A 27,959-nucleotide genomic window follows, 5' to 3' on the forward strand; every position below is an offset into this window, starting at 1 on the left:
GCTCTAGGCTGGGACTCTGGGGCCGGAAGCGGTACCCACCTCTCATTCACCTCCAGCTTCACCCCTGAGCTCTCATGGCGGGCCTGGTTCATCATGTCCTGTTCCATGACAGAGAGTGAGCCAGCAGATCACAAGATACTACCTACCGCTCTCAGAGGCAACCTCCAGCCCCTTAGTTCCTTTCCTGCAGGGACTGGGAGTCCGGATGCTCGGTCCTCACCTCAATCCTCCGCACAGCGTCCTCAATGGCTGCAGAGGTGGCTGCCATCTCCTTGTCAACCATGGCCCCGAGCTCCTCTTGCCGCACATCCAGGCTCTTGGGCTTCAGGTCCTGGGATGACACAATTCAGACAGGGAGACTGACCTCACCAAGGTCCAGCGAAGCTGTGCAGGGAGTAGCAGGCTGGGGCCGGCGTGCGCGGGTGCAGCCCTGTGTCCTGACGCTGCCTGCTCGCAGCCTGCACACCTGCACACCGAGCTCATGGACAAACAGAGGAGTTAGCCCCCCTTCAGCCCGCGCTCTGCCTTGGCTGCACACCTCACCTGGCCCAGCTGAAGAAGACCCTGCAGGGGGGCCCGCACTAGGCTGGGCTGTGCCCTTGGTAGCATTGTCCGGTCCTGCAGCTGGCCCGTGAGCTCTAGAGCCCGGGCTCCACATTCCCTGCAAGTGTCAATCAGGCCTGTCGGGGTTAAGGAAGGCTTGTGAGGAGAGTCCTAGAAAAGCCCCCACACCCTGGCCTACGACCTAATGCAAAGCCTGGTCCCCTGTGCACTGTGAAGAACCCCGTGTGAGACAAGGTGACGCAGCCAGGCCCTGCCACCAGGATCAACTTACGGTCGGCAGGGTCAGTGGGGGCCAGGTGGGAGGTGGCGCCACCATTGACGATGGTGTCCGCGGTCAGATGGGAGAAGCGGGTCAGTGCTGCCACCAGGGCAGAAGCATCTGCAGGTGGATAAGGCCGAGGTCGTCGGGAGGGAGCGATGAGATTCTTGGTGTGGGGAACTGCATCGTTTTCTCAGAGAGCCTGGGCCAAGGCCCCAGCACCTCGCATGGATGAGGACAGAGGGCACGCCGAAGCGGCTGAGAGGTCATTTACCAAGCAGAGCCAGCGTGACCTCAGGCCTCATGCTCCCTCTACTTCCTACGGGCACAAGGCTCTGAGTGGCAACAGGCTTCCTGGAGAGGCGCCTATCACTCCGAGAACCCCGCACCCAGCAGCCCCAGCCCCGGGAGCCCTACAGAAACTACAGGTCCACTCGACCCTCCACCTGTCCTCACCTTCAGAGCAGGTCAGGTACTGGCTGTGGCCCTTCTCCAGGGCACTCACCGTGTCCAGGGCCGCCTGCGCCCGGCTCACCAAGTAGTCTGCAAGTACAGGGCAAGTGTAAGGCCTAGCCTGCTGCCACATGCTTCTCACGAGTGGGTGACAGGAACAAGCCTGCCTGCTGGGTGAGCCCCTCCTGGAGCCCTTGTACACACACCTGGGGAGCTGGTGCAGCGCAGATGCAGGGGGTCATCCAGCTTGCTCACTGCATCCTGCAGAATGGCCTCCGCCTCAGCAGCAGCGCTGCGCAACACTGCAAACTGGTCGTCCAGCAGCTTCTGCCGAAGCCCCTGCTCCTGTGACTCCTGAGGGCAAGGAGACAAAACCTTCAGACCTCTCAAGGCTCAGCTCCAGGGACTGACAGTGGGAGGCTGGTCAAGGCCAGCTGACTCCCTCCACAGAAGGGTGTCCTAGCCTTGCTGCGGTAGAGTTCTAGACCATCCCCCTCCCTCCCAGGGCTTGGAAGACTCATGGGGTGAGATAGGGAGGGAGTGGGGGGGGGCAAACAGCTCAGTGAGAAACAGCCCAGGGCCTAGATAATCAAAGGGCCGGCAAAATGGCTCAGCGAGTAAAGGCGTCTGCCACCAAGCATGGCAATCTGACAACCCGGGTTCAATCCCCGGAACCCAGAAAGTGGAAGGAAAGAACTAACTCCTGCAAGCTGTCCTCTGACCTCCACCATGAGCTCCACCCCCAACAAAATAAACTGTTTTCTCAAAAAGAAAGAAAGAAAGGGCATTCTGTATCATCAGACAATGAGAAAATGCAAATCAAAATCTCAATCACAATAAACAACGCTGAGTGATGGGGTACAGCCGGGACTCAGAAGTCTGAGACAGGAGACGACCCTGGCTTTGAGGCTGGCCTGGAATATAGACATAATATATATAATACACACACACACACACACACAGAGAGAGAGAGAGAGAGAGAGAAAGAGAGAGAGAGAGAGATATCAGCAAGGGCTTTGTACCCACGTAACTGGCTGAAACAAGAAAACAGTCACAAAGATGGCGAGGATGTGGAGAACTTGGAACCCATTTCTTGGGCCTGGGCTGCTTTTGTGAGAGGTGAGAATGTCTCAGCCGTGGAAGGGAAGCCAGGCTTCGAGCACAGTGAGAATACTGACTCACTCACACCAAAGGGTGCGCCTCACAATGTGGCAAGGCAGAGGGAGGCCATACCTTTTCTTCCAGCCGCCCCTGCAGTTCGCCCTTCTCCTGGGCGCTGCGCTGTTGCTCTTGGCTGAGTGCTTCCTCCTTCTCCCGCACCAAGCTCTGGGCAGCCAGCAGCTCTGCTTCCTGCTGCCGCATGGTTCCAGTCAGTGCCTCCTTCTCTGCATTCAACATGTCCAGCCGTGCGCTCAGCTCTGACCCACTCTGTGAACACGAAGAAGGCCAACAGCCATGCCAACCCTGCCTGGCCTTACCCCTGTGTTTACAGCCTGTGTCTTAGTACCACACCACTCCCAAGACACTGAGAGCTTCCTGTGGTCCAGGAGGCACCTGGCCTGCTTGGGGGCCCACTGCCGTGTAAGTATGGCCCAGTTTACAGGAAAGAGGACCCAACTTGTGCCAGCTGCACGCACCTGCTCTGTGCGGCTCAGGGCCTCCTGTGCATGGGCCAGCTCTCCTGCCTTGGCTGCCAGCTCCCGCTTGAGTTTCTCCAACTGGTCACTCTGCTCCTCCATCTAGGAAGGGACAGCAGGTCAGTGGGGCAGCAGGGCTGGGATGGCGTGGGGCAGCAGGGCTGGGATGGCGTGGGGCGGGGCCGCACACACTCAACACACCTTCATCCCGGACTCACGCTTCACTTGCTCCATCTGGAAGGCCAGCTGCTCCTTCACCCGCGCCACCTCTTCCTGACTCTGCTGTGTCACCGTCAGCTGCTTGGCTGTGTCTGCATTCTGGAAGGCAGGGGACAGGTTCTGACTCTGGACCCCTGGCCACACTGCCCTTCCTGAGGCTGGCACCCACCTTCCTGAGCAGCTCGGCATGCGTGTTAATGAGTTCGTTGTGCTTCTCCTTCAGCTTGCTGTAGCGTGCCTCCGTGGCACTGGCTTTCCCTGCAGAGAGGCAAGGCTGAGTGAGATGGGCAGGCGGGATAGAATCCACCCTCATCCTGCTGCTGGGAACCACCATGGAGGTGCGCACTCTCTGCCTCCTCTCGCAGGCTCTGGTTCCGGGCGCCTTCCAGCTGCATGGCCTTCAGCTGGGCCAGCTCGTGACGCAGCTGCTCGTTGTCCACCAGGGCCTTCTGCTTCTGTTTCCGCTGTTCCTCCAGCTCTGACTCCAGAGCATTTACCTGACCCTTCAGCTGTGAGATGTACCGCTGGGCCTGCAGGGCAGGAAGGAGAGCATGGAGCCCAGGTCCACCCAGGTGGGGGCCGCCCTTGGTCACCCCCCCTCACCTCCATCTTGATCTTCTCCAACTCAGCACGGAGGGTTTCCACCTCTCTCTTCAAGTTCTCAATCTGGATGTCCCTGGGGTCAGAGGTCGTGGGACTCAAGTTTATAGCTGGAAGGTCACAGACTGCCCAACACAGACAGGGTCTGGTTCCTCATCAGTGGCCCCTGAGGATTTCCATTACTCTGTAGTTCCCACCTACGACCTTTCCAGTCAGAAGGCTCTTTCTACCTTCTATCCAGGTGGGCCCTGGGGACTCACCTGTCATCCTTCATGGAGCCATTGGGAGGTCCAAAAGTCTGATCAAAGAGGTCAGCCACCACCTGCCATAGCAGAGAACATGGACCTCGGCCCCACTCTTGTACCCTCCATGGTGGGGAGCCCAGTGGAGGGGCAAACCCTACGTTGTGCCCAGCCTTGTGTCAGAGGCCCTTCTTCAGGGGACCAGACGGTGCGACATGGGAAGACTAGCAGGTGGGGGAGAGCTTACCACCGGCTCCCCAGCAGGGGGCCCACTGCTGATCTCAATGAGGTTCTCAGGCTCCTCATCTTCCGGGGCCTCCTCTGGGATCACCACCACAGGCTTGATATGCTCGGCCAGGGCTGAAGCCCGCAGGAAATTGGGGGGTCCCTGTAGGGACAGCAGGGGCGAGATGCTCAGCTACCTACAGGAGCCTTCTGTGGACTCGGTCAGAGCCAAGAAGGAGCCAGGGGCTGCTGACTGTGGGGAGGGGAAGGGGCACCTCGGGTAGTCTTGGGATCTGGATGAGCCTCTTAAAGTACAGCATGTCCGAGGCTCGGCGGAAGAAGTTTTTGAGGCTGCAATGGAACAGGGAGACAGGTCACAGGGGAGCCATCAGCCCCTCTCCAACCATGCTCTAGCCCCCACCTTGGGCTAGTACCTGTGAAACTGTTCGTGGAACCGCTCCCTGTGGCCTTGCAGGGTGTCTGCTGGGAGACCTGAGGGACACAAGCAGACAGGACCCTCTGCACACTGCTCCAAGGTGTGCTTTCCTCCCTGCCCCCGAGATTCTAGACCCGCGGGAGAGGAGAGGGTCACTATGGCCTGGGAAAGAGACTTCATGGGGTCACTCAGCTCTGACACTGAATCAGAGAGCGGCACTGGGGAGGTGGACATGCCATCAGGGCCATGGCTTTGAAAGTTGCCCGAGGACCTCTCCTAACACTACAACCATAGCCTTTTCACTATTGCTCCCCAGAAACTCGGTGCGGGGAGCGGGGGAGGGGCCGCTGTCCCCTCCTATACCAGGTGTGCAGAAAGCTAGGAAAACAAAATCTATATACATCTTGTCTCTCTGCTCTGAAGATGGTGGTTTTCATAAAGCACATCACTACTGCTGGTCTCGGGATGGTTTACAGGTGATCTTTCTACTAGTGGCTCACCTCTCAGCCCTTCCTTTCAGTAACACGAGGGGCACAAGGCCCCATATGCCCACCCAGGACCGTGTAACTCACAGGCGTGCAGCTTGAACATGAGCTTCACGGTGTAGTGGTAAAGGTGACTGCAGTCCTGGATGACCTGGATGAGGGGGGCCAAGCGGCACTGGCCGGAGGACATCTGAGACACCGCGATGGCTGTGTTGAGCTGCCGGAAAACTAAGGAAGAGGAGCAGGTGGAAGCAAGTATGAGCAGATGCGGCTGGAGGTGGGCACAGGCTAGCCCCACCACAGCTTACACCGTGAGCTCACACTATGGTGGCTCTGGAAGAAATGAGTGGCCTTCCACCGTGCTGTCAAAACCGCGGTGAAGGTTTGAAGATGGTTGGGACTCTAATCTGGGCCTTCGACAGCATGCTCTAGCCTGGACTGCAGCCCCTATGCCGGTGGCTATCTTGGGCCAAGGACACACCCCCAGGAACGAGGATAAGCAGGACAGCAAGGCTGAGCAATCCTCTTGATACACTGCAGATCAGGAAGGGTTTTCCAGAACCTCCCACCAGGGTGGGCCCGAGACAGAAGTGACTGCTCCACACCCAAGGCCCTGAACCTCAGAGAACGAAGACTGTTACCAAAGGCCAGAGAGATGGCTCAGTGGGCACAAGTGCTGGTCACATAACCTGATGACTTACATGGCAGGAGAGAACTGTCTCCTTCAAGTGGTTCTCACAGCACAGGCATGTCCACACACATGCACACAAATAAAATGTAGTAAATGTGTTTTAAAAGACTATTGCTTCAGCAAGGCATGTCGTGCAAACCTATAAGCACTCAGGAAGCTGAGACAGGGGAATTGAGCTCAAGGCCAAACTGGACTACAAAGCAAAGCCTGTCTAAAACCAGCAGCAAGGGCTGCAGAGATGGCTCAGGAGCTCAACAGCACTGGCTGCCCTTCCAGAGGACCTGAGTTCCATTCCTAGAACACATATGGGCTTCAGCCACCTAGAACGCTGGTTCCAGGGGATCTGACACCACCTTCTGGCTTCTGCAGGCACCAGGCACTGCCCATGGTGCACAGATGTACATGCAGGCAAAACACCCATACACGTGAAAAAGAGAGAGAGACTGCCATTCCAATACCTCATCCTATAGACGTGGAGACAGGCTAGGGTTTGTTCCGGACACAGGCTTCACAAGCCCCTAGTGAGCCAATCTCTCACTTGCCCTGGAGACCCTAACAATCAGGCCTTGTATCAGAACTCCAGAGAAGGAGGGATAAAGGACAAACACGAAGCTGCCCCCTCTTGGCCTACATCTTCTCTGGGGCAGAGAGAGGAATGACAACGAGCAGGCAATGAGCCACGGCGGGAGAGCAGCCAGAAGCCCCAGTCCCTGGAGCCTCGCTCTGGCCCTAACGGGACGGGTTGCTTGCGGGAGGTAAAAGCCCGGATGGAAGATGCCTCCCTCGCCTTTCCTTCAGTCCTAACTGGAAGTCGCACTAGGTACACTTTACGTATCAAACGTGTGACGAAAATGTATTTTGTAGCCTGCCTTACTTCAGGCAGAACACTCTAGTTCTTTTTGGCCAAGGTAAAAATGTCCTTTCACCCCTTTCTGTGTCTTCCTCTCCCTCCTTCCCAGGGTCCCCTGCATTCTAGGTAAGCACTCCACTACTGAGCTACAGCCCTGGCTAATGTAGACCAGGTTGGCCTCAAACTCAGATCCGCTTACACAGGCCTCTCCAGCACATAGATTAAAGGCATGGCCACCATGCCCAGACTTCTTTTTACTTCTTTTTATTTTATTTATATAAGTGTTCTGTATGTGCACCACCCGCATGCAGTGCCCTCAGAAGCCAGAAGAGGGCATCAGATCCCCTAGGACTGGAGTTAGACAGTTGGGAGCCATGGTGAGGGCCTGTGGAGCAGCCAGTGGTCCTCTCCACCAAGGCCCCTCCAGTTCCCCTTGTCACTTTTCAGACTAGGTCTCATAAAGTTCCCCAGGTTGACCTTGAACTCACTCTAGCTCCTAATTTTCCGGCCTCAGCCTTCTGAGTAGCACGCCTCTAACAGCCTTGCGCTCCCTTTGAAGGCAGTGTGTTGCGGCCAGCTTTCCTCTGCCATGTGAGGGTTTCTGCTTTCTGTACTGTGGGCTGAGGCGAGGAGGCCCCTGCACCTCTCACCTGTGCACCCAGGTGTGTCTTCAGAAGCTCAGTAGACAGTGAGGTTTTGTACTTCACTAAAACATCTGTGTCACCAAGGATGGGGCCTGTGGGCTCTTCCCACTTCCCTTGTAGGAACCACAGCCTGCCTACCTGGGCCTCCTCCCAGGCCAAAAGCAGCCAGGGTGGGGTCATGGGGTGTACGGAGAATTTGATGGCCTGTGTGCTCTGGGAAGCTTGGGCTTAGCTCTTTTGCCAAGACAAAATTCCTGGTGGCCTTGGTCCAGCTGCTCTGCTGGGCCACACCCTGGTAACCTGACCTCTGCTGCCATGTTGAGCCCTGGGCAGGCTTCAAGCTGACCTCTCACCCACCAGAGCCACAGGCCTGGACCCTGGGTACAGGGGGGCTGTCTTGCCTCTTCCCAAGTCCCTGTTTCCCTTTAAAAAGGCATCTTGGGCTCTGCCGTGGACAACACTGGGTCACCAGCAGCTGTTTTGAAGGTGCAGCCCAGAACAATTACCTCCCAGGCTGGGAGGGCGAGCCCTCTGAGATTTCCTGTCCAACGGCTGCCAGTTCTTGGGCTGAACAGTCTAACAGAACCCAGAGGCATTTCAGAACACAGCAGGAAATGTTACCCACAGTCTCTCTCCCAGAGGTGACTGCAGCTGCTAAGGCCAGGCAGGAGCCTGGAGTGCTCCTCCACAGCCCACACCACACCGCCTCCACATCCGGGACCCACAGAATAATGTTCAGATGCTATGTCCTGGATGAACACACAGGGTCCCAAGGCAGTGCCAGGGAGCAGGTGCACTTAACACGGCACCGGGAAAAGCAGCAGTGAGAACATCAGTCTGGTCACCGCTGTCTTGGCAGCCTGGCATGTGTGATGTGCCCACCTGATTCAGAAAGCTTCAGTTCACAGTCCATGTAGTCAAACATCTCCACAGTAAGCTGGAAACTAGGGGAGAGAGAGAGAATGCACGGGGTGCAGGACACACCCACCCGATCCCCAAGACTGCTTTGGAACAGAAGCACACTCCCCATCAGGTACAAACCGAACCAAACGAACCCCACCCCTGGCCCATGTGAGACCATGACCTTCAACCCGAGAAGTGCAGCCTCATTTGCCATCATGGTGGGCACCTGATCTCAAACACTCAGGGGCGTGAGAGAAACTGAGGCACGCGGACTCACATGTTATTCACATCAGTTCCGGCTGCCTTCTCCAGCACCTCGTCTGTTACCTCCAGGCCTGCAGGAAACTGAGGGTGCTGCAGAGACAGCCCCCCACTCAGCTGCAGCCTTGTCGAGCAGCCACATACCAGGCCCCATCCCTGCTCCCGACAGCGCCATGAGGAGAGTGGCCAGGGAGGTTCCCCAATCCTGCCTTCCAGGGCCCCCAGCTGCTCTGGTTATGCCGAAGGGGCTGAGAATTTGGGGACAACAGAAAGCCTGGGGACAGGACAGGGGCAACCTGGCCAAAACTGAAAGATGTGGCCACCGGACCACAGCAGGCATCCACATTGGATCTATGTAGACACGGAGCTGAGCTGGCAATCTCCGTCAGTCACCCTAGCCTCTACGGTAACTGGACAGACCATGGACAGGACGGATTCCAACCCTCCTCTATGTCCCCAGATGTCCCAGAGGGAAGGGCTCCCCAATCCCTCAGCCCCACAGTGGTACTACCTTGAGGTGGAAGGAGATTTTGGTCAGCAACAGTTTGGTGTAGACATTCACCAGGTGTCCATACTGGTCACGAAGGTGCCCCTGTGAGGATGGAGCCCAGTGTGAGGTCACGGTCGAGAGCACCCATCAAGGCAGAGGAAGAAACTAGGTGGCAAGAGCAGATGGAGGACCATTCTTCACATCAGTCACCTTCCCCGCCAGCCTCCACCAATCTCATAACTCTCTCTAGCTTCCTCCCCTCCTTAATCTTACTCCTTTGTCATTCTTGCCAGAGAAAGCCTTGTGAGAGGTAAAGAGAGCCCTTTGCCCAGGGCGACAGGCCAGTTCTGAGCTGGGACACTTCATTAAAGTGCTGCTGGCCGACGGGGAGGCGCATCTGGCCTGTATGTAGAATCCGGCTCCTCTTGCAAAATGTCCTGGTGTGTGGCCACACGGCTTGGGCCTGGGCCTGTGGCAGGCCCTGTGATGAATCAATGGAGTGTAACGGCTCTGGACAGACAGCAGTCTCCTGAGACCCACTCAGCTACGTGTCCCAGGAGAGCTCAGACAGTGAAGTCTGAGACCCTTCCCTCCCGGGGCCGTGACTTCTGAGGATATCAGAGTGGACCCAGACACAACCCCCACCCCCCGGGATCTGACTATGGGTCTGAGAATGGCCTGGCAAGTGCATGGAAAATTCCAGTCTGTAACGGGACTTCTGAAGCCACAGTCTAGGGGAGCCTGGGAGTCCCGGCTCTCCACACCTTTTTCAACTCTCGGGGACTAACGGGCCTGCCTTATAGAGGCGGAGGCCAATCTAAGCCCCAACAAAGCTACAACTTCACATTGACTGGTGCTCAGCCTATATGGTAACCCCAAGGACAATTCTAGCTGCTGCGGAGGGGGAGGAAAGAACCAGCCCGGATGCTGCCCTCAGCTCAGCCACACTGCCTGGACGCTGTCCTCACACCTACCCACAGGTCGCCGATCTCACGTATGTTGCTCCGGTACCGCTGGCAGTCGTGCAGCACCTGGGGCCAGAAGGATGGACAGTGGGCAGGCATGGCCAGTCCCAAGAGCAGGGGACAGATACAAGGACAGAACCATACCCTTCAACACGTCAAAGGGATACTGTGGGTGCTGTCAGCTGGTGAAATGCAGGCCTACTGAGCCTGAGACCAAAGGGCTACGGTCACTACTCACATTGGGGTGTCCATCTCGGAGGACTTTGTGAAGGACATGGCAGAACTTCCAACTGAGGATGGAGCTGCTGGGCAGTGGCAGGCCAATGGCATAGGACCAGAAGGTAAAGGCCCCCTTCTCATGGTGAGTGCCCAGAATGATGCCTTAGAGGGTCAAGGCCAAGTGAGGGACACAGACAGAAGTGTGGGCAGTTACTGTGCAGAGAGCCCCTGTCACTGGGCCCTGGCGCCCTCTGCAGTTCCCCGGCCACAACAACTAGAGGTCTTGGGTCAAGCTCTCCCAGCCCAGCACACCCTGGGTCAGCACCATGCTCATCCCACAGTCCCCTCACACCTCCCCAAGGCGCAGGGAGCACAAGGATACGCCGGGCATGCTTCTCCTTCACAGGGGCCTCCTGGCTGTTGATGGCTTTGCTGATGCTGATGGCCTATGGGGAACACAAGCAGAATTAGACACCCGTCTGCAGCTGTCTGGCCAGCACAACCCAAACGGATGGGCCACCTACTCTGGTGGAGGAGGTGCGAGGGGAACAAACATGTTTGTCAGAGCCACGCTCCCAGGAACCTCTACATGACCTGTAGCTGATGTCAACGCCACAGCAACCAAGAGCTCCAGGCTCAGGCGGGAGGAAAGCTGGGCTGTGGCTCAGAAAGACATGTCTGATCTACCTCACACTGCTCTCCCTGAAGAGGCCCCCAGACTCCAGGAAGAGTGACTAAGGGCATGGCCAACAGAGCACCCTCTACCCAAGTTCCCCACCAGGAAAAGCAGCAGAGACTTGGCCCCAGTCCAGTTGAGCCCCTTGTCCTCACAGTCTCCTCCTATAAAAGTGCACGTTACCCCCTTTCCTGTACAGCAGGGCCCACAGCAAGGCTGTCAGCTGACGGCCAGCCAGATGCATGCAGAAGCCAGGCCCTGTCACTGGCCACCACACCATAGGTGCCGGCTCATGGCACCGAGAAGGACAACTGTGGCCCCGTGGAGGAGGGGGAGCCAACGGGGAACCTGCTTCATGACAGGCTGCTGTCACCTGAGAAGGAAGAAGCCTCGCACTTGACCAAAACCACAGCCACAGTCCTGAGGGTGGCTCTAACCTCTGCTGGCCACATTTTATTTCCCCAGCTCAGCACCGTCCAGGAAGGCACACACAGCACACACCATCCCTCCAGAGACTCCACTGGCAGAGACAGGGTGCGAGGTCAGTGTTTACGAACTGAGAAAAGCTCCCCAGTTCATGCTGCATTTTATTTAACTCTGTGAAGCTGTGATTCTTTGCCTGTCTACACAGATCTAATAAAGAGCTGAATGGCCAATAGCAAGGCAGGAGCAAGGATAGGCAGGGCTGGCAGGTAGAGAGAATAATAGAAGGAGAAACAAGAAAGAAGAGGGGAACAGTGGGGCCAGTCACCCCGCCAGCCATGGAGTAAGATATACGGAAGTAAGAAAAGGAAAAAGCCCAGAGGCAAAAGGTAGATGGGATAATTTAAGTGAAGAAAAGCTACCAAGAAACAAGCCAAGGCCAGGCAGACATAGCTAAGAATAAGCCTCCGTTGTATGATTTATTTGGGAGCTGGGTGGTGGGCCCCTCAAAAAGCCAAAGGAGCAAACACACTGCACAACACCCCGGTTGATGTCTCAGATCTAAGTGGATGCCCCAGCACTCGCTGAGCAGGCTGACTCAATTTTCCTATAAAAGTAGCTAGCCTGGTGGGGCCGAGCGTCCCTTTCTGCTCGGAGGCATGCGTCTCGGGACTGCCAGGGCTGGGCACAGGCTGCTCCTTAGCTGGACCCTGCACCCCACAGTCCGGCAAGGTACACTGATGTCCTTTCACACACAGGGCCAATTATGAGAGACTCATTGGAATCTGGGGACCTGGGACTGCAGCTGAGCCCTCCCACCTCACTGAACTAGGGTCCTGGAGGAATACAAGCGGGGTCTGCCTTCCCAAGTACACAAAGCCTCAGCTAGCCAACCACCTGTTCTCATGGGTGCTGAGCCTGCATCCATGGCCCCCAGGTCTCTTTTTCCTCACAAACACAGGATGGTCACCCAGCAGCTGAGGTGAGGCTGTTGCTCTGCTCACTAAGAGTACCTCACCTCTACTGAGGGAAGGTGGGCACAATGGCAGCCATGGGGACAATCAGAGAGACCCGGTGAAGGCCAGCACTGCACACACCTCCGGGAAGCCACCTGGGAGTTGGTGACTATGCCCAGTGTCTTGAGTACACTGATCTGCTGGGCTCCGTGCTGTGTCCTCAGCGTGATTGTGACACAGCTTCCAGGTACAGCTCTCCCCTGGCAGGAGTCACGTGCTAAGTGGGCTGGGCCACCCAGAGCATTAAGCAAGCAGCTGTGGCTCACAGCAAGGAGTGTCCCTCCCTGGGCTGTGCAACCATAACCTTCAATGCCTTGACACCTGAGCTGGGAGCTGGCTCTAATGAATGCCACCTGTCCTGGAAGATTCCTGGCAAGGAGGGAGGAGATGGAGCTGCCCTGGTGACCCAGATGACGAATGACCTGGGTGGGATAAGAAACTTAGAAATTGTGAGTACAGTCTGGGAACGGACGAGCAGGGAATCTTTTTCCAGACCCCAGGCCTCCCCAGCCGGCAGCGGAGTCTCTGCTTTTCCTTGCCAGGGGCTAGAGAGATGGCTCAAGCGTTAAGCTCTTCAAAAAGGTCCCAAGTTCAGTTCCCAGCACCCACATCAGGAGCTCACAACCACTTGTAACTCCAGCTCCAGGATCAGACCACTGGCCTCTCCGGGCACCTGTACTCACCTGCAGACACACACAGTTAAAAACCGCGGGAGAGCTCTGCGCCCACCTCGGTCAGCAGAGTAACAATCTGAAGAGGGCAAAGACGGCAGTTCAGTTCTACAGACTCAGTGCCAGTGTTGGTTCAAACTTTGAGAGTCTGACTCCTAAACATTTCTCTTCACATTAATATGTGCACACATGTGAACATGTGCGTGTGCTTGTGTAAGTACATACATGACATGGCAGGAGTGTAAAAGTCAGAGGACAACTCAAAGGACTCTCTCCTTCTACCATGTAAATCCCAGGATCCAAAGTCCGGTTGTCAGGCTTAGTGGCATCACGCTTACCAGCTGAGCCATCTCAATACCCTACCCCCTTTTTAAATAGGGTTATTGTGCTCAGATTAAAGGCACGTGCCACCACCGCCCAGTGGGCCTCTACTTTCTTGAGCCCCCATGTAACACACCTAGCCCCTCTCTCCACTGGACCCCTTAACCCCTTCACTGTTGTGTTTAGATAGGGTCTCTTGTGTAGTTCTGTCCATCCTGAAACTTACTATGTAGACAGGGTTGGCTTGTAAGACAGAGCTCTTCTGGCCTCTGCCTCCCAAGTGCTGGGATTAAAGGTGTGTGCCCACTACAGCGGGCTGTCCTTGGTCCTCTTTAAATCTGATTTATGGTTCTCTAAATCTCATCTGATAGTGTTACTCTCTCAAGTCACCTATGGCATGTCAGTGGCATGTGGCAGCTGCCTCTGCCCCCGCACTTACAGTGCTGCAGTAAGGAGGTCATGAGGTACTGAGGAATGCGACCCAGGAGGGAATGTGGCAGGGTCTTCTGTGAAGGGCCTGGGTGCCACCCATCCCTGAGCTGGCCACAAGGGATAGGACTGTGTCAGCTAGCCATCCTGTGCAGGCGCAGGCTGGCTCCTGGGAACACAGGCCCGTTGTGTGCAGGGTGGGCAGATGTGTGGGGTGGCCAGCGCCACACAAGGAGGCCCAGTACTCACACAGTGGGAGTCTGTAGGGACTCCTGGCCCTCACTCATCCTCCCAGGCAGCAGCAGGCAGACAGGGTGGCACCTCCCACCTTCCACCTCCCCTGGGCTTCCCACATGGATTTTCCTTGGAGAGGTGGCTATGGTCACATCTGAGCAAAAGTGCAGTTAAGAGCACTTCAGAATCTCACTGTATGCGGAATATCTGACCGACCCTAATATGTCATATAGCTCTACTCTGAGGCTAAAGTATGGTATGGTCTGACCTCAGTGAAACTTGGGGTCCTGGAACCATGTCACCCCATGTAGCAGGTAGAAAACCACAGAGTGACGGGGCAGGGGAGGGAGGGCATCCTGGCCTGAGAACATTCTTCTATCACCCTGGTACATCAGGAGTGGGAGTAGCGCCTCTCAGGCAAAGGCGATCCCTCCTGGCTCTCAGGTCTACCATCCTGGAGATACCTCAGGGAAGGACAACCCCAAGATCAGGATGGAAACCCGGATGGGGTATCTTGATGCTTATCACACCGAGTCCTGTCTGACTCCTCAGAAAGCCAAGAAGAGCCATTTCCATCCAGCTGAGTGAAGAGGAAGTGTGCACCAGGGGATCTCAGAGATACAGGGGTCTCTATCTTTTTTTTTTTTTTTTTTTTTTTTAAAGACAGGGTCTCACATGTAGCCCTGGCTGGTCACTGTACAGACCAAACTAGCTTTGAATTCACAAATTTACCCATCTCTGCCTCTCAAGTGAACCACCAGGCTTGGCCCCATCTCCCTACTTCTGCACAAGGCAGACGAGGCCCTCTCAGTCAGCGAGGAAACAGGGCAATTACAAACTCCACGACAACTGTGAGATGCTGAGAAACTGCTAGGGGACATGACAGAGGGTAGGCAGGGGTCAGATCTTAGCATACGGGCCACTCTAAGAAATGTAGCAAGTCCACACCTATGCCCCAGGAGCCATCAGTCGCTGACGGGTTCTGCATCTGATTCCACCCAGTGCCAGCACCAGGAAGGACTGACCTCAGAGGGGCAGAGGCCAGGAGGGCCATGGAAGGACAAACGTCTCAAAGCTAGAAGACAGCCTCGCCAGCAGCCACACTCGAGAACCCACAACGTGTGCCGCGGGGCCAGTAACATAATGATTCCATTTTCTGAGTTTATCTTATGCCAAGTGCTTGGCCAGGGCTCCTCACCGGGTCTTCAGGAGAAACCCTAGAAGTGGGCAGCTAAGGACACTGAGGCTTTATGAGTAAGCCACTCCCCCAGGTCATAGAAACAAAGCACCGTGTCACCTCTCCAGGCCTGGACCATCACAACAGGACCCTCACGTGACTGTGTGCTGTGATCTCATGGGAGGAGCAGCATGGAAGGGCAGAATGTCTGCCCACTGTCCCTCAGCTACAAGCGGTTGGCGGGACTCACTCCCAGGTTCCTGGTTATGGAGAATGACCTAGGAAGCTTCTCTGGTTCTCTGAAGGACAGTTCAGGAAGAAGCGTCCATGTAGGTGTCCTTTTAGCCTGCACTAAAATCAAACTTACCAGGGTCCCCAAACACAGAGGACCTGGACTAACGACAAATCAGAACATGGATTCTGGCCTGTGGAAGTGTTGGAAGCCGAAGGTTATAAGGGCTAGGCTGGGTCCCGTCCCCAGTCTCATGCCTTGGTGCTGGACTCCTGACGCTGAACCTGGCCTTCACCTCCCTACCTTGGATCCCCATAGCAGCTTCAATCTTACATCCAGGTTGGACCTCCAAAAATACTTAACCAAAGCCTAGAGGAGCCCATGTCCATGTCCTCAGGGTGTACCTGTCCTGCTTATCCACAACTCCATTCTTCTGTCTCAGACAAAAAACAAAAAACCAAACCTTAGGAAGGACGACTGGACCAGGTCAAATGAAGCCACTGACTCCTGAGAAGACCAGAGCTGCCTGCCAACAGCCCTGGACCATGATCTACAAGGGTCCCCAGCAGGCATCCTGAGGGTCCTGTTTCAGCAGAGGGGGCTGGGTGAGACAGGAGACACTTCCTACGCGAGCACATGGGTGAGAGGTGGGCTTTGTGTTCAGTGGTGTCCCACCAGCTCTAAGGCCCCATGAAAGGGGCTCAGGGCTGTGGACATCCAGCACACGGAGGAGCAAGGGGGCCATGAGGCCCTCAGACAACGCTCAGTGTCAGCACCGTGTTCTGCAACCCACAGCCCCACAGCCCAGGGGGCATAGAATCAGCATGGACTTGATCCACCGCTTTCTTTTCCGGGAGCCCACACACCCAAAGCAGGAGGCCCTTTCCACCCAGTGCCTCAGCTGGTACCCCAACACACCGGCAGACACCACTTTAGACACTTCCTGACTTTACCTCCCCCAGCTGTGAGGCAGAAGCGAAGACATGTCAGCTCTAGACAAGAGCTCCATCCCCAGCAAACAGAAGGAAAACCCAATCACCACACAGCGCCTGTCAAACCATCTCTAGGATTGTCCTCACACTGCTTCCTGCTCCTCAGGGAACCAGACCTCCCATCACAGCGCTGAGCCTCTCGGCAGCCTGTCCACAGCTACCCTGACTAGAGCAGCTACCTGTAGCTGTAAGATATCCTAGATTTTGTTCGTTTGTTTGTTTCTGAGACAGTCCATGGCTGGCCTGGAACTCAAGAGATCCACCTGCCTCTACCTGGGGTTAAAGGTGTGCATCCCCACGCCTGGCTGTGTCCGGGTTAGTTTCATTAAGATCACTTGTCCGCTTAGATGACCACTTACATCCTGTCTCCAACTCCATGAACACACAGGTACCCGACTACCATCCATGAGTTTCACACTCAAAGATTTGACCAAATACCAACTAAAATATTCAAGGAGAAAAATCTGCATTTGGACTGCCCACACACAGGTTTTGTCCTCATAAGTCCCTGAGCAATAGAGGATAACAGGTCATGTATATGTAACTGATACTGTATCAGGTACATGATTTAAATTATGTGAGTGCATGTATATAAACCACATGTGAAAACTGCACATTTATACAAGGGACTTGAACATCTGCGGATTCTGGTTTGTATGTTTGTTTTGAGACAAGTTCTCACAGTGTAGCCCTGGCTAGCCTAGAACTCATTATGTAGACCAGGCTGGCCTGGAACTCACAGAGATCTGCCTTCTGAATGCTGGGTTTAAAGATGTATGTCTCCAGGTTCCTCAGATCCTGGTATTTTCAGAGGTCCTGGACCTAATTCCCTAGACCAGTGGTTCTCAACCTATGAGTCGCAAGCCCTTTGAGGGGTCACATATCAGATATCCTGTATATCAGATATTTGCATTACAATCAATTACAGTAGCAAAATCACAGTTATGAAGTAGCAATGAAAATAATTTTATGGTGGGGGGGCAGCACAACATGAGGAACTGTATTAAAGGGTTGAAGTATTAGGAAGGCTGAGAACCACCACTCTAGACACTGAGGATGAGCGCGCGTCTTCCACTCCAGCATCTCCAGGGCAGTCAGTAAGTCTCTGCAGACACACGTAGAGGGAGCACTTGTGGCACAAGAGTGCTTCAGACCTAAGCACGCCTACTTCAAGGCAGCGTCTTTCTTCATAATAACTGAGCCGCTAGAGTTAATTATTAAGATAGCCATTAAACAATTTCTATTTTTAAAATCATCCCTGAAATGAATCAACTTAAGCCTCCTTGTGTGGTAATCACGAGGCTTACCAGCAGCAGTTGGCAGGGACAGGCAGGTTCCTCCAAGAGCGCAGGCTTGGGGCTGTTGGCAGGGCGGAGAGTTACTTTGTTCTGTGAGTCCAAAGCCTGGCTTGGAGGACAGAGTGCTCTCATTCAAACATTTCTGCTACCTCAAAGGCCATTGATGACCATGAACACAGGAGTTCTGTAGCTGAGGACACTAAGCTGGGGCCACATGCAAAGCAGCGGAGAGGCCAAAGCCGGATCACTTCAGCAGACAGGAAGTCAGCAGCGACTGGCCCTGGTTCATTCAACTGCATCTCGCTCCACTCCAGTCTCCTAGCCCTTTGGTCCTGGCCTCCACCACTCTACCATTCAAGAAATGCAAACATTAGTCTATGACTGTCCACACCTCAAAGGATGGCATGAAAGTCCGGGGAAAGAATCTGCCCTTTGGTCACTACTGACAAATTCATGGCCCAACCCGCCGCCACCCCAGCTCCAGACTTTGTGGGTGGAACACAGGGCAGAAAGGCATGGCCCTGAGTCACACCTCTGCTGGGCCAGAATCTGGATGGACAGGACATCTAGGGAGGCACTGGTGATGTCATCACGAACCTGACTGTCCAACAAGCCAGAGGACTGACTCAGCCCAGGCAGACGAACCTATTGCGGTTTGAGTTTTATGTTTACTTAGCAAGAAGAGAAAAATTCCCACCGGGACTAATGTCCTCCTCCCTGGGCTCATTCAATCCAGTATGGTGCTATGGGCCATGCCGAGCAGGACCAGGCTTGCCTGCTCCCAAGGCTGTCCTTCTTGAAGTGTGGTGTAGCCCTGTGGAGGACACATGGCCCTCGCTTGTGGATCGTGGGTATAGCAGTGGGTGTATCTGAACGGTAGCTGACCCTAGATGGACACACACCCAGACCCACAACTACCCACTTCTTCCTGCTCTGCAGGTTAACTGTCGTATGTCCACGTCACTGAATTTGCTCAGTCACCCAACCTCCAGAAGCCAATGAAAACAGCCAAATCTATAGTACAGAGCAGGAAAGGAAGACATAGTTAATGTGGCCACATTGGGAAGGATCCAGTGACCCCCTCAAGACCATTTTCAGTCAGACTGAAGTTTAAATAGAGGGCCAGGGTTAGGATGCCCACCATTCCCCCCCCCCCCCCCCACTGTCTGGGCTCCACTCTCATCTTGCAAGGTGATCTGACAAGCCCTTAGAACTGAAAATCTCCTCAGGAAATAAGTTCCCCTTCCTGCTCCCAGCCTTTTCCTTCTTCCAGCATGAGATTCCTGGGGAAATTCCGATTTCTCAGGGTCCATTGTTCACCAGTCCAAGCTGAGAGGTGTGTCTCTCTAGAATAGCGTTTCTCAACATGTGGGTTGTGACCCCTTTGGGGCCACATATCAGATATTTACACTAAGATTCATAGTAGCAAAATTAGTTATGAAGTAACAATGAAAATAATTTTCTGGGGCTGGAGAGATGGCTCAGCAGTTAAGAACACTGGCTGCTCTTCCAGAGGTCCTGAGTTCAATTCCCAGCAACCAATGGTGGCTCACAACCACCTGTAATGAGGTCTGGTCCCCTCCTCTGGCCTACAGGCCTACATGTAGGCAGAACACTGTAAACATAAATAAATATATCTTTAGAAAGAAAGAAAGAAAGAAAGAAAGAAAGAAAGAAAGAAAGAAGGAAAGAAAGAGCGAGCCAGGCGGTAGCGGTGCACACCTTTAATCCCAGTTCCAGGACAGGCTCCAAAGCTACAGAGAAACCCTGTCTCAAAAAAAAAAAAAAAAAAAAAGAAGGAAAGAAAATAATTTTCTGGTTGGGGTCACCACAACACAAGAAACAGTGTTAAAGGGCCACAGCATCAGGAGTGGAGAACCACTGGCCTAGAATATCTTCATTTCCGCCAGGGCACGTCCACGGGAGAACCAGACGACTCTGTGCATTATGCCATCAGAACCAGGAGGACACAGGAAAGCAAAGCTCGGGCAGAGAAAGACAGATGCTGTCACAGACAAAGTGATGCTCAAGTGAGTGCTGAAATGGATAGGGGTTCCCGGGTGGAGGAGGGGGGCAGGCTGGCCAGGCAGCTCAGGTTAGCCAGCTGAGTTTCCCTGTCCCTTGCCAATCAGGTCTAAACCCCACAGGGCTTCCACTCACAGCGGCAGGGACCCAGCTGCTGGGATCAAGTGGCCGGCTGGGTTTCATTCACAGGCTCCTGTACAGCCGAGGCTGGACACTGGCCTTGGAGCTGGGTCAAAGAGGAGTCTCCTCCTCATTCAGAAGGGGGCAGGTTTGCAGGGAGGCCTGAGCTCCTCTACCCCAAACTCCCTGGAGTCCCTATGGTCTCCACATCGCCGGAAGGACGGCTAGGCCTACGCTGAATAGTACACCTGACACCCCTTCTTGAAGGACGGTGCCTAGTGCACCACGCTCCAGACACGCTACCCAGCTGTTCCTTTGTCCAGAAGTCCGACTCGGTTGTCCCCTTCAGCTGGCTAAACTCAGCACACGAGGACACTTTCTATTTCCTTCAATTCTGCCGGCTTTCCTGCATACAATCTGCTAACACATTTGCTACACCCTGCACATACCCACAGCTACTCCATTGGGGCAGGGTTGTGTTATTATTATTGTCTTGAAAATGGGGAAACTAAGGCACAGAGCAGTGATGTGACAGAGCCAGGCCTGACCCAGGATCTTTTTTTAATCTATCTGTCTGTCTGTCTACCTAATGTACATATAGGATCTATCTAATGTACATATGGGATCTGTCTGTCTGTCTATCTACCTACCTATCTATCTAATATGCATTGGTGTTTTGTCTGTGCAGAGCTGTATGTGGGTGTTGAATCCCCTACAATGGAGTTACAGACAGTTGTGAGCTGGGAATTGAACCTGGGTCCTCTGCAGGAGCAGCAGCGCTCTTAACCACTGAGCCATCTCTCTAGCCCCCGACCCAGGTTCTTAACTTCTCGGCACACTTCCATAGCTAACACCCCTCCATTCCAGGAATGTACTAAGGTGACTTTTGCCCCTCCTACTGTATATCCCAATTCTGCAGGACAAGGTCAAGAAATGTAGTCGGTGTGCTCTTATCAGTGTGTCCCAGGGCACAGAAGCAAAGGCAAGAAGGTGAGGAACGGGCAGCCCCATTCCACCCCAGCCTCACAAGTGTCCCTTAGGGCAGCCTGGAGTCAGCCCCGCCCACCTGGCTGCAGCCACGATGTAAAGTGTCTGTGAGCCCAGTCTATTCTTCCCTGTAGGACAGGGGCCTTGACTTTTGTCTCCTCTCACTTGGCCAGCTGTTGTGATATAGGCATACACCTTCTCCTGGGGACACAGCCCACTTCAGGCCTCAAGGCCTCAGCCAGCACCAATTATAACAGCTAGACAGAGCTGCTGGTTTCAGCTATCCACCATGTGGTTAGGGATCTCCTTCAACTCCGGGGCTGGGTTTTTTTTTTTCTACTATTGTAAATATTCTGAGTGTGCAAGCATGTAGTAACATGTCATAGTCACATGCCTCCCTACTTCTGCAGTGCTTGGAATCAAACTTACATAGGCAAGTGCTCTTCCGCTGAGCTTCAAGGAGCCACGCCTTGAGCAAGGAGCAGACCAGGGCTGAGTGACAGTCCTGAATGTGGCATGGGACCTGAACGGATCCCAGAACTGCTTTCAACCAATAGAAACTCAGAGCACGTTCCAAACACCTGCTCACTCCTGTGATCTGCCTCTAGTAATTACGTTCTGAGACTCACCTGGCTGAGGGCAATTCCGCACGATACCAAGGCCTGGGGGCTCTGCCCCCTGACCAAATCACCCCCATCTGCTGTCACCGAGGCCTGGCTGCTCCTCACACCTGCAATGTCCACGGGCAGCTGCTGAATGCAGGAAGGGCTGGCTCCATGGATGAGCAAAACGAGAAACACCTTATTCACACTTAACAGTGTGCGCCAGTGTTGAGAGGGGTTTATTCAGGATGTGCTAGGTGAAGTCAAAGATACAGCCCAAATTCACTTCACCTGCCTGTTAACTTGTCTAGAGGCCAGTAGGTGACCTAAACTGTAGCATTCGCCTGACCCTTCTTTTGTGTCTAACTCAGCAGGGCCGCTGTATCGCAGCTGCACCCGGAAGTCAGGACTTGTCAATTAAATGTCAATCTTTACAAGATTTTGGTTCCTCGGGGGCTGCTGAAGAATGTCGCTGACCTGGAAAACCGAAGGTATGAACTATTTCCATCTGCTGCTGCCTCAGCACCTGGCTCCCCTGTGGAAACGCCTCAGCCCTCACCCTTTCACCTCTGGAGCCAGAGTTTCCCCGGACTTAACCCTGAACTATGATTAAAGGGTTTCTCTCATCCTGACCTGAGAAGAGGCCGCTCCCTTGGCCTCGGCTTCTGTATGCTGCCATGGCTCAGAGACGCAAACCAAAGGGCAACTGTGTCCCACAGAGAGGAAAACACAATCATGTTCACAGCTTCTAGCTGCAGCGTGGGCCACAGTGTGCCTCAAAGATGGCTTCTTTCTCAGAGGTCCCAGATTGTGAACTTTGGGGGTGGAGGGAGTGGAGAAGTCCGTGTTCACTGTGCAGTGTGTATTGGTCCCTCCTGGCTGCTGTGACAAATCGCTACACTTTCAGTAAATAGCACTGAACAGCTTACAGTTCTGCAGTCCAGAAGTCTGAAATGTTTTCATAGCCCATGCACGGGCCTTCTATGTAAGGATAACTTTGAACTTTTAACCCTCTTGTTCCGTCCCCAACCCCCAAATCCTGTGATGACAGGCATGGACCACCATGATAGAGCTATGTGGTGCTGGGGCTAAAATTCAGGGGTTCGTGCATGCTGGGCAAGCAGTCTATGCCCTGAACCACATTCCCAGCTCCTGGAATGAGTATTGCAGGGTTAAAAGGGTTGTGTTTCTTTCTGGAGGTTCTAGGGCAGAAATCTGTTCCTCGCCGCGTCCAGTTTATAAAGGATGGTATTATTCCCTAGCCGTTGGCTCTTTCAAAGCCCCACACAGCCAGCAGAGTTTAATCTCGTGTCACTGTGACCACCTGCCTCTCCTGCTTCCCTCATCTGCATTTAGGGACCCTTGCTACATAGGGCTCACCTGGTGACTCACAACAACCTCCTATCTCAAGATCAGTAGCTGAGCAACTTGGCTCCAACAACAATCTGAGTTACGCAAATAACACATTTAGTTAGACTGTGGTCATCTTTGCAGGGGCATGACTCAACCTACCACACAGTATCTCACAGTATACTCTTCCAGAAACATAGAACCAACCCTGTCTTCTGCGGGGGGGGGGGGGAGGCTCTGTAGTCAGGCAATTTGGTCCCCGCTCCCAGGATCACAGCCAAGAGACCAGGTCTACCCTGTCTACAAGTGTGTTCTATGATGTCACACATTCTTTTTAAACGTCTGGTTTCCAGAATACAGGTACAATGAGTTGCGTAGCATTTTATATTCAAAACATGACATTTTGAAAAGGGGTTCTTATGGACAAAGGGATTAAAGTAATGGGGCTGAGCAAACTGTCTCTGGGACACGCCACTGAGGCCAGAAGCTCATAATTCAAGCGCCAGCTGCCAAAAGGAAGGATGACTGCCTCCCTCCACACTCCTGAGAGGTAAACCACAGAGTTCTGTGCAAAACAGGGCGTGTCCTGTCCACAGAGCAAACATGTAAGCATTCCTCTTCCTCCTGGCCCCGGGAGCCCAAGAGGAGAGACAGACAGACTGCTGAGAATTTCAATGCTAAACCAGCTGCTCCATGGCCGCCACCCGCCACTGTCAATGTCAAGACAGGCCGTGTGTTCCAAAGGGAAGCAGGTCCCAGTACTGGATGTGCTATTTTCTATCCCAAAGGAGACACGGAAGCAGTAACCAGGGCTCTCTAGGCCTTTCCTGCAAAAGGCCTGGCCGGCAGCTTGCTGGATATTTCTGGGAATGATCTAATTAAATATTAACTACTTACGAAACCTCGTTCTTACATCCCTCGCTAAGCCATTGTGAAGCCAGGCCCGGGGCTCCCTCTCGTCTATGAAAAAGTTGCTCTGGAGTGGGTAAGCCCTATGACTCCTTAGTACAAAGTCATTCATGAGCAACCCTTTCAATTCCTCAAAAACTCAAGGAGGGCACACAAGACGGCTCAGCAGGTAAAGGCGCTTGAGGATAAACCAGACAACCTGGGTCTGAACACACAGGATGAAAGGAAAGAATGCCTGCACGCGTCCCGACTTCCACTCATAGGCTGTCGCGCGCACACAAAAGATAAATGCAGTTAAGAGTTTTAAAAATGAACAAAGGAAGCAAAAAGAACCACCTGACTTACAAACCAGCCACCAAACTCATGTGGTCCTCTATCAGAGATTGTCCCTCTGACATTCAGGAAGGTTACCCTTGACATAATCATTTAAGCGGAAGATCAATCAACTTGACCTTTAAAATCCCATCTCCTCCCCCATCTCTTCCTGTAGCCACCAGAGCTTTCTCTGCACCTGCTCAAAAGCGGGAGAGGAATTCTAAAACTCATGGAACAGATCAAGCTCCTGACAACACCCAGATTCTCAGTGCCAACAGTCCGTCTCCCTAGGCTCTGCAACTTTACTAGCACAATTAATTATGTATTAATGACTTCACATCAAATGCCATGTTTGTTTTTATGGTGGGTGATCCAGGCTGGACCAGATGGGGATCACATGTATAAATTAATCATTTGCAGCCAGGTTGGTACCAGCACTTGGCATGCACGGAGCACTCCCGTCCTGAAGTTTATTACTATCATTGTCTATCCGAGGCACAAAGGTTAGATCTCACGTTTTCTCCTATTTCAAAACGAAACCGCTTGTGCTAACTCGTTTTGAAAGCAACCGCAGGAGTCCTTGCTCTCTGCTCTGGCCAAGGGGGAAGGAACTCGCCAGTGGCACCCACAAATGCAAATATCACCAACCTGCTTTAGACACAGGTGGGAGGAGTTTGTGGCTTCCTTCAGTGCTAAAGTTTAAATAGAAAATGCAGCCATTTCGATCTAGGCTGACTTAGTCTAGCAAATAATCAAGTAGTGACCCCTCCCTCCGCGCCCCCTTGCGCGTCCACCCAAGACTTAAGAACAGGGCAGAGTTTGTAAATCAAAAAGAAGGGGTCCAGACGTGGTGGTAGACGTCTACAATAGCAGCATTTGGGAGGTGGAAGCAGGGTGATCAGGAGTTCAAGGCCACATGAGACCCTGACTTTAAAAAAAAAAAAAATAGACAAAGCAACCTGCACCCGTGGGTCCTAGAACCCAAAACCCATGCATGAATGAATGCGTACCAGGGCATTATTTAATTTTCCACGCCACCTTCTCAGGTCGGGCCCTCTCCTGGGAGAGGAGCGGAGCGTGGGAGAGCAGGAAGGAGCCTGGGAAGTTTCCGTCTGTCAGGCGCCTGTGTTTAACGAGGGGGTGGCAGCCTATTTATAAGTGGGCCCCCGCGCGGGCAAACAAGTCTGGCGACATACGTGAAACTTTTCACCCAGCAGATAATAAGATACTGTGCGACCGTGGAAACAGCTCGAGAGCAGAGAGAGCCGGGAGCTTCCCCGGGAAGGCGGCGGGGCGCTCAGGGCGCCCCGGGCCCCGCGCGGCCGTGCGCACCTGGGCCGCGTCCGCATCCCCGAAGTCCGGCCCCGGCAGCTGCGCGGCTTCCGGTCACCTGCGCCGCCCGCGCCGCGGAACCCGCAACCGTCCGCGCAGGGCCGAGCGCACCGAGGGCCCCCGCACCGCCGCCGCCCGCCCTGCCCTCGTCCGCGCTCGCCTGCGTCTTGTCGAACTGCTCGCGCTCGGCCTCCAGGCTGTGGCCCGGCCTCCGGCTCAGCACCCGCGCCGGCACGTTCTTGATGCTGTTCATGTTGCCGCCGACCGTGTCCCGGCCCGGCTCCGCGCGAATGAGGCGTCACCGCCCGGCCCGAGCCTAGGCACCCGGAGGCCGCGCGCCGCGCCACGCGGGGAGGAGCCGCCGCCCCTCCCGCCAGCCACTCGGGCAGTCCAACCGGCGCCCCGCCCTCCCCAGCTCTGCACGCTCCGCCCCCGCCCCCTCCGGCCCCCCAGGACTCCTGGCGTGCCCCGCCCCCTGCATCCCCTGATCAGCCCTAGGACTCCGGATAGCCCGGGCCCTGTACCCACCTTGGTCCCTTAGAACTCCCGGGACACCCTGCCCTGCACCCCTCTGTCACCCAGGACGTTCTGCCCTGCTGCTCTCTGGTCCCCCGGGACGCCCTACCCAGCACCCCTCCCTGAACCCCAAGACCCTGCACCTGCTTCGTCCCCCGGGACTCACTGGGAATGCCCTTTGCATATCTGTCCCCACCTCCTTGCACACCTCTAGCTCCCCAGACCTCCCCAACACACCCCGCCCCCTGACAGACCAAATGAAAGGACCAAATACCTACTATTTGCTTTGTACCTTCTTCTGCCAAACCTGAGGAAAAATTAGTTGCCCGCCCCCCTGGGTCTCCCTTTACAATCGCGGGGGTGGGGCGAACTGGAGCAAATTGGGTCTCCTTGTGTTCAGTCAGTAGCCACACCGCCAGGCTTCTTTGTCTTTTTGGTTGAGCCCAGCCATCTCTCCAGCCCCTTATTTGAGATGAACCTGTTACAGGAAATGCTACATTGAATCAGATACCTTCCCAGGTTAGATGAAGCTCTCTGAAGACCCAGAGGGACTGTTTCTTTGTCATTGCTAAATCCTCACTGTGCTGACGTCCGCTGAGTTGGACTAGGCTCTCTTCGATACTACGAGATTAGCCATGCTTTATCTAATACTAATCATTGAAAAGCTTTTTTGCTAGAATAACAATAGAGTAACAACAACAGCCAATATTTACTATACATTTATTTGCCAGGTATGGGGCTAAACCCTTTATATGTATTATCTTATCCCTAATCCTCAGCAATTCGCTAAACGGCCATGGTTTAATATAAATGAATAAATAAATAAATAAATAAATAAATAAATAAATGTATGTCTTCCTCTGTGCCAGCCATTTCTCTGACTTCTTCTCACATGGGACAAAACCAATTCTCCTGTTATTTTCATGCATACACGAGGCCACAGTCCCCACTGGGTATAGCACATCTACCACCGTGTCTTGTCATCAGACACGCCCATTCTTTTCAGTAAACAGAGACATTAGTGTGCTAGGCGTGGTGCTCGCCGTGAAGTTATCAGGATTGCAGGATCTCATTTAATCAAGTTTTGGAGGTATTTGTACAGACTAAGAAAAAGGTTTAAAGAGGTTAAGACAGCTCCGAAGTTCAGCCCGGGTTCACACAACTGCAAAATGATGTTTTCAGGATGTGGTCTCCAATCTGCTGGTTTCAAGCCGGCGCACTCTGACAAGAACACCAATGATGTGATGCTGAAGTCTTTCTAGCTTTTACTCAAGAGCTGTTGAGTTTCTGGAGGTCAAGGTTGCCTTGGGTCACCAGCATTCTGCTCTCCACGCCGAGCAGAGCACCTGGTACGTGGCCATGTTTTTTGTTTTGTTTTGTTTTTAAATGTGTATGAGGGCCAGCAATTTGGGTCTATAGGTAAAGGTGCTTGCTGCCAAGCTTGATGACCTGAGTTCAATGCCCGGGACCCACATGATGGACAGAGAGAGATAACTCCTGTGTGTTGTCCTCTGACCTTTATTTTCAAGCTGTGGTATGCACATGTACACATATACAAAATAAACATATAAATAAAATTTAACTTTAAAAAATGAGTGTGAGGGGGCTGGAGAGATGGCTCAGAGGTTAAGAGCACTGACTGCTCTTCCAGAGGTCCTGAGTTCAATTCCCAGCAACCATATGGTGGCTCACAACCATCTGTAATTTGATCTGGTTCCCTCTTCTGGCATGCAGACAGAACACTGTATAAATAATAAATAAATTTAAAAAAAAATAAAAAATAAAAAAAAATGAGTGTGAGGACAAGCATGGTAGCGCACACCTTTAATTCCAGGACTTGGGAGCCAGAGGCAGCTGGCCTCTATGATTATGAGGCCAACCTGGTCTACACAGTTAACTAAAAAAAAGTGGTGGAGCATAAAACGAAGGTTTGAAAGAATAAACCAGCCCCAGAGGTGAGAACAGAGTGAAAACTTTACTCTATGGCTTATGTCATAAATGGGCATTCCTGGGGGTACAAAGATGCAAACTCCACCCCTTTGATTAATTAGACATCTTCAGCAAAGGGACCTGGTCCATGACTGACTGTCACTAACAGGCTGTGACCCCCTCAGCTGTTTAATCGTCCTCCAGGGGGATACAAACTAGACCCCATGTGGGAGAATTTAGCAAGACAGCACAGTTTTACTAC

At 53.7% G+C, this 27,959-nt stretch overlaps 1 protein-coding gene across 1 annotated transcript in view; it reads right to left on the reverse strand.

Moving 5' to 3' along the window:
• The window catches only part of Hip1r (huntingtin interacting protein 1 related), a 29,772-nt gene extending 4,140 nt beyond the window's left edge, over positions 1-25,632 (reverse strand). The window contains exons 1-24 of the mRNA XM_057763580.1: positions 25,413-25,632; positions 10,526-10,589; positions 10,163-10,305; positions 9,934-9,990; positions 8,981-9,061; positions 8,486-8,562; positions 8,188-8,249; positions 5,208-5,348; positions 4,634-4,691; positions 4,475-4,550; positions 4,222-4,362; positions 3,993-4,054; positions 3,736-3,808; positions 3,479-3,662; positions 3,302-3,390; positions 3,115-3,231; positions 2,914-3,015; positions 2,510-2,704; positions 1,483-1,630; positions 1,280-1,366; positions 836-943; positions 544-680; positions 221-331; positions 40-98 (exon numbers count right to left, since the gene is read on the reverse strand). Of these exons, the coding sequence (XP_057619563.1) occupies positions 40-98; positions 221-331; positions 544-680; positions 836-943; positions 1,280-1,366; positions 1,483-1,630; positions 2,510-2,704; positions 2,914-3,015; positions 3,115-3,231; positions 3,302-3,390; positions 3,479-3,662; positions 3,736-3,808; positions 3,993-4,054; positions 4,222-4,362; positions 4,475-4,550; positions 4,634-4,691; positions 5,208-5,348; positions 8,188-8,249; positions 8,486-8,562; positions 8,981-9,061; positions 9,934-9,990; positions 10,163-10,305; positions 10,526-10,589; positions 25,413-25,505 (2,465 nt within the window). The 5' untranslated portion in view covers positions 25,506-25,632. The remainder of the gene's footprint in view (positions 1-39; positions 99-220; positions 332-543; positions 681-835; positions 944-1,279; positions 1,367-1,482; positions 1,631-2,509; positions 2,705-2,913; positions 3,016-3,114; positions 3,232-3,301; positions 3,391-3,478; positions 3,663-3,735; positions 3,809-3,992; positions 4,055-4,221; positions 4,363-4,474; positions 4,551-4,633; positions 4,692-5,207; positions 5,349-8,187; positions 8,250-8,485; positions 8,563-8,980; positions 9,062-9,933; positions 9,991-10,162; positions 10,306-10,525; positions 10,590-25,412) is intronic.
• Positions 25,633-27,959: the final 2,327 nt, after the last annotated feature.

The sequence above is a fragment of the Chionomys nivalis genome, chromosome 3, assembly GCF_950005125.1.
Source record: "Chionomys nivalis chromosome 3, mChiNiv1.1, whole genome shotgun sequence".
Taxonomy (NCBI): domain Eukaryota; kingdom Metazoa; phylum Chordata; class Mammalia; order Rodentia; family Cricetidae; genus Chionomys; species Chionomys nivalis.